The sequence below is a fragment of the Arachis ipaensis genome, chromosome B10 (assembly GCF_000816755.2).
Source record: "Arachis ipaensis cultivar K30076 chromosome B10, Araip1.1, whole genome shotgun sequence".
NCBI classification, from domain to species: domain Eukaryota; kingdom Viridiplantae; phylum Streptophyta; class Magnoliopsida; order Fabales; family Fabaceae; genus Arachis; species Arachis ipaensis.
Window position 1 is genome coordinate 13695569 of NC_029794.2, and position 4996 is coordinate 13700564.

At 33.6% G+C, this 4996-nt stretch overlaps 1 protein-coding gene across 1 annotated transcript in view; it reads left to right on the forward strand.

The window, feature by feature from the left end:
- Positions 188 to 4996, forward strand: part of LOC107620173 (putative polyketide hydroxylase) — a 6286-nt gene continuing 1477 nt past the window's right edge. The window contains exons 1-10 of the mRNA XM_016322379.2: positions 188 to 305; positions 1427 to 1691; positions 2085 to 2167; positions 2246 to 2381; positions 2575 to 3065; positions 3168 to 3215; positions 3400 to 3574; positions 3916 to 4028; positions 4118 to 4214; positions 4325 to 4527. Of these exons, the coding sequence (XP_016177865.2) occupies positions 264 to 305; positions 1427 to 1691; positions 2085 to 2167; positions 2246 to 2381; positions 2575 to 3065; positions 3168 to 3215; positions 3400 to 3574; positions 3916 to 4028; positions 4118 to 4214; positions 4325 to 4527 (1653 nt within the window). The 5' untranslated portion in view covers positions 188 to 263. The remainder of the gene's footprint in view (positions 306 to 1426; positions 1692 to 2084; positions 2168 to 2245; positions 2382 to 2574; positions 3066 to 3167; positions 3216 to 3399; positions 3575 to 3915; positions 4029 to 4117; positions 4215 to 4324; positions 4528 to 4996) is intronic.

The following is a 4996-nucleotide window of genomic DNA, read 5'->3' on the forward strand; positions in this document are numbered from 1 at the left end:
TATAAAAATTCAATTAAAAGAATCTAATAATAAATTTAATAAAATTATAAAAACCAACAAAATAATTAAATCTAAAAATATATTTTTTAGTTATTCTTTTCATGGTTTTAAATTTTTTGAAATTTATTCATGATCTGTATCTTTTGGAATTGTTTTTGTTAAGCATATCATTCGCAAGCACGTACTATGCCTAACTGAACTAACTTCCTTTAATACCAAAAATTCAAAAAAGAGAGTGGTTACGTGGACCAACTTTGGTCCATATGCTAGGCAGCTCGGATTCTGACTCTCCCCAACAACCGCACGTACGTTCACTTTAAAAATACAATTTAATTAAACTACTTTTAAAAAAATAATTTAAGTAGTAAATTTATATTTGAATTTTTAGCTCTAAAAGTATTTATTTTATAAAAATGTGAGAAAAAATAGTAATATTATAAGAGAAGTAATTTTTTTTAACTTTTTTATTAATTTTTAAATAATTTTTTAAAAAATTACAATTTGATTTTGAAAATTAGATCAGACATTAATATTATTACTTTTTATAAGTTAAAAACTCACAAAAATTACTTTTAAAACTTCTCAAACGGCGGTAGTAATCATGTACATTTGATGGCGAACTCTTCAGCTTCGTCATTTCAGTATCTAATCTGTCTTCATTTCCGTTATTATTGCTCATTTAACTGTATTCGTGTGAGCTAAATGCTTATTATGAATTTTATAAATATTTGCTCATTGATTTGGATAAACCAAAGACACCTTTGTTGAAGTTGTTAGAAACATGTTCTCTTTCAGCTATGTCAAAATTTAGAACTTAAAATAAATCAATTTGCTTGCTGGGGTATGTCAGAATGTAAGTTTCCTTCTTATCATTGTTAACTCAATCTCAAGGTTACGCAAGAGTTTAATATGTATGTAATGTTTAGCATTCTTATCTCACAGTCCTATTTTAATTAATTAAATGTTATTTGCTAGTTTTGCTCTATAAATTTTGATTTGGTGCAGCATAGGTTGGTTAGATGTAGATGCCCAATACATGTTTGATATAATGTCTGAATCATAGCATATATGAACTGTTTTCATCGAGACTTATGAGGATATTATGAAGTGTTAGCACATTTCGTCTTTTCAATTGCTTTTATGTATTTTGTTCTTTTTTCATACCGAATTCATGTATTTTCACATATCTAGTTCTATTTTCATTCATTATTAGTATTATATATGTTTTTTAAGTTGAATTGCATTGCTTGTTCCTGAGCATCCTCTGGGAGGGCTGCCAGCAAGTGACATATATATACAACTTAAATATATAATGAGATGAACTTTTTCCTTTATCATGAATGGCCTGATCATAATTATTATGTTTTGTGATGGTAATTTGTGTACTGACTTTTTGCTTATTCATGAATCATGTTGTTTCGGATAGATTTTCAGCCTGAATCATCTCTTTCATCACAAACAATTGAGCGCGGCTTCCAACTTTTGGGTCATGGGGTTTCTAAGATTTATGAGAAGACATAATTACCCTTTCAAAAATAAAACTGGGAATCAAGCACACCTACTCCGGTGCATGCAAAGTAGAGGTTTCTCAAAGAATGAAGTTGTTGATGGCAATAATGCCGTGCTTCCTGTTCTAATCATTGGAGCAGGACCCGTAGGTCTTGTTCTCTCTATTCTTCTCACCAGATTAGGTAGACTTCAAATCTTGTTGATTAATGCTTATTTCTTGTTTGGATGTTGCAGATGTTGACATGAATGTTTTGTTGAAAACTTGTTAACCTATTATTGTTTCTGGCACTAGGTCCAAGGTTTTAACACTGGCTGTGGAGTTTCCTTGTGAAGCTAACACATGTCCGTGACATATGTTAATGCTAGAACATATGTCCTAAGATAAAATTTTATGATATAGGCACCTGCATGATGGATTGCAAATGCACAATAAATTACCCCCCTGATTTATCGTCATCACTTAAGATTGTGGACATTACCTTCTAAAATGCAAAATACATTTTACAGGGGCCAAATCCTATACTTTCATTCATGTTAATTTCAGTTCATGGTATATTCTCTTTTGTTATTGTCAGGAATTAAATGTGCTGTTTTAGAGAGAAACAAGACATTTTCTAAACATCCACAAGCACACTTCATCAACAATCGATCCATGGAGGTAAGAAACACTCCTTAATAAAATTACATTATTTCCAAAGAATCCACTGTTTTATGTTGATCTATGATGCCATTTTAGATATTTCGCAAAATTGATGGCCTTGCTGAGGAGATCCAAAGGTCTCAACCACCAATAGCTTTATGGAGGAAATTTATCTATTGCACTTCCCTCTCTGGTTCAGTTCTTGGATCTGTAGATCACATACAACCTCAAGGTGCTATTCCGTAGTCCGTGAGAGCATGTTCCCGTCTGATAGAAGTAGGAAGATCACTATTCTTAGTGTAGTTTGAAAATATTTACAGTATAGCCTTCAAAATTTTGCACTATCAACAAATAGATCACTTGGTATTATTCACTTTGTCAACATTAAGCTTCAGAAGATTCATATATCTTGTACTTGTTATCAGATCTTGAGCGTGTTGTCAGCCCGGTCTCTGTTGCACACTTCTCGCAGTACAAGCTAACTATGCTACTCCGAAAGCAGCTTGAAAATCTAGGCTTTAAAATATGTGCAGCTGAAAGCTCAGAAGGACATGAACATTTTTGTGAAAAGAAAATCATGATGGGTCATGAGTGTGTATCTATTGATGCCAGTAATAGTGACTTTCTCACCATCACTGCATCTACAATTGATAAAGGGAGGCGTGTAGAGTGGAATATCAATTGTAACATCCTCATTGGTGCAGATGGAGCAGGAAGTACTGTGAGAAAGCTTGTAGGAATAGAAATGAGAGGTGAGAAAGACTTGCAAAAGCTTGTTAGTGTCCATTTCTTTAGCAAAGGCCTTGGGCAGTTTCTGCTTCAGGAAAATCCCGGTATGCTATTTTTCATATTTAATACTGAAGCTATTGGCGTCCTTGTTGCTCATGACCTGAGGCAAGGGGAATTTGTATTGCAGGTATAACATGCTTTAGTAAGTGCGTAAAATCATCATAATGTTTAGCAAATAGAAACTAACTTATTGTGAATCAAATGTATGATTTTAGTTTTTTCATTGCAGATACCTTTTTATCCACCTCAGCAAACCATTCAGGATTTCAGCCCAAAGGTATCATCCATTCATAACAGATGGTCTATAGCTTTGTTTTAAAGAATAAATAAATAAACCTGTAATGAATGGTGGATAAAATATGTGTAGTAAAGTTGGAGTTTCCAGTGGTCAATCTTTTTGTATGGTGTAAACTAAATTGAATCATGACTGTTCACACTGATAAGGATATGGTTTTTAGTAGGCTTGTGAGAAGTTAATCATTAAACTTATTGGTCGCAAGTTCAGAGACATAGATGTAATTGACATAAAACCATGGATTATGCATGCTGAAGTTGCTGAAAGGCTTACATGTTGTGGCAACCGAATCCTGCTTGCCGGTGATGCCGCTCATCGGTTTCCTCCTGCCGGTGGTTTTGGTTAGATGTTCTATCTTAGATACTGTGCTACTAAAGTTCAACTATTATGTAACCGTATTGCTTTGTATTATGCAAAATATGGTTGATCTCAGTGCTTGTTAAAGTTTGTGTATATTTTTGAAAGAATGTCTGTTTTAAAAAATTTTGGGACTGTAGTTCCCTTAATCATTTCAAAATAACTGAACAAGAACTGGCTTGGAAGTTGGAACACAGACATTTGCACGACTTAAATAAATTTCTCCACTTCGTATCAATTCCAAGTCAGGATTGTACTGTTTTTGGTTTGTACTTTTCAATGAATACCACTGTTTTTGATGTAACATTTTAATGTGATATTACAGGAATGAATACTGGCATACAGGATGCTCATAATCTTTCCTGGAAAATTGCTTCTGTGATGAAGGGTATTGCTCCATTTTCGATGTTAAATACTTACGACATTGAACGTAGACCAGTAATTCTCTTGTCCTCTTCGACATTTTTTTAGTATAGGTTTATCTCGAAGTCAAATTAAACCATAGCATCTATTGCTGTCATTGTCAGATTGCTGTATGTAATACAGAATTAAGTCTAAAGAACTTTAGAGCTGCCATGTCTGTCCCTGCTGCACTTGGTCTTGACCCAACTGTTGCAAACACTGGTACAGAAAATTAGCATTGTGATTTTGTTTTATTTCCTCCATCATATGTATATTCTGACACAACTCATTCTTGCTAAAAATTTAACTGGTTTTTCTTCCTCTAATTGCAGTACATCAATTTATCATTAATGGGGTTGGTTCCATTTTACCATCTGGATTGCAGAAGGTAGCTTTGGATGGAATTTTTGCATTAGGCCGTGCCCAGCTCTCGAAATCTCTCCTGAATGAAAGTAACCCTCTTGGATCGTCAAGGTTGGCGAAGCTAAGACATATATTTGAAGAAGGAANAATAATTCTTTTTCCCCCACATTTTGTATTTGCCTAACTAGATATTAGATATGACCATTTATCATATTTCTCTAATTCCGTCGGTTGCTTTGTTTTTAAACTCTACTGTTAGTTGGACCAAATTCATAAGGTGAGTTCTCTGGTGAAGGAGGAAAATTTTCTGCATCATACAGGATAACTTTAGAAAATTCTTAGGGTATCATTATGACTAATAGACTACAACAGTCTTTCTTCCTCTCATGATCATTTAGAACTAGAATCAGAAATTACAATGATAGAGAGGGTATTCGAGATGCATCTCAACTCTCCTAAGTCCTAACACTACAATTACTCAAATGACTAAACACACTACATTTTACATCTATCACTTCTACTAACTATTACTAATGACAACTAAATGTTACTAATGGAATCCTAACATGAGATATGCATCATGAGATGAATGAGCACATTAAAGGCACGCTCTAACACAAAATGGTTGATTTTAGGTACCT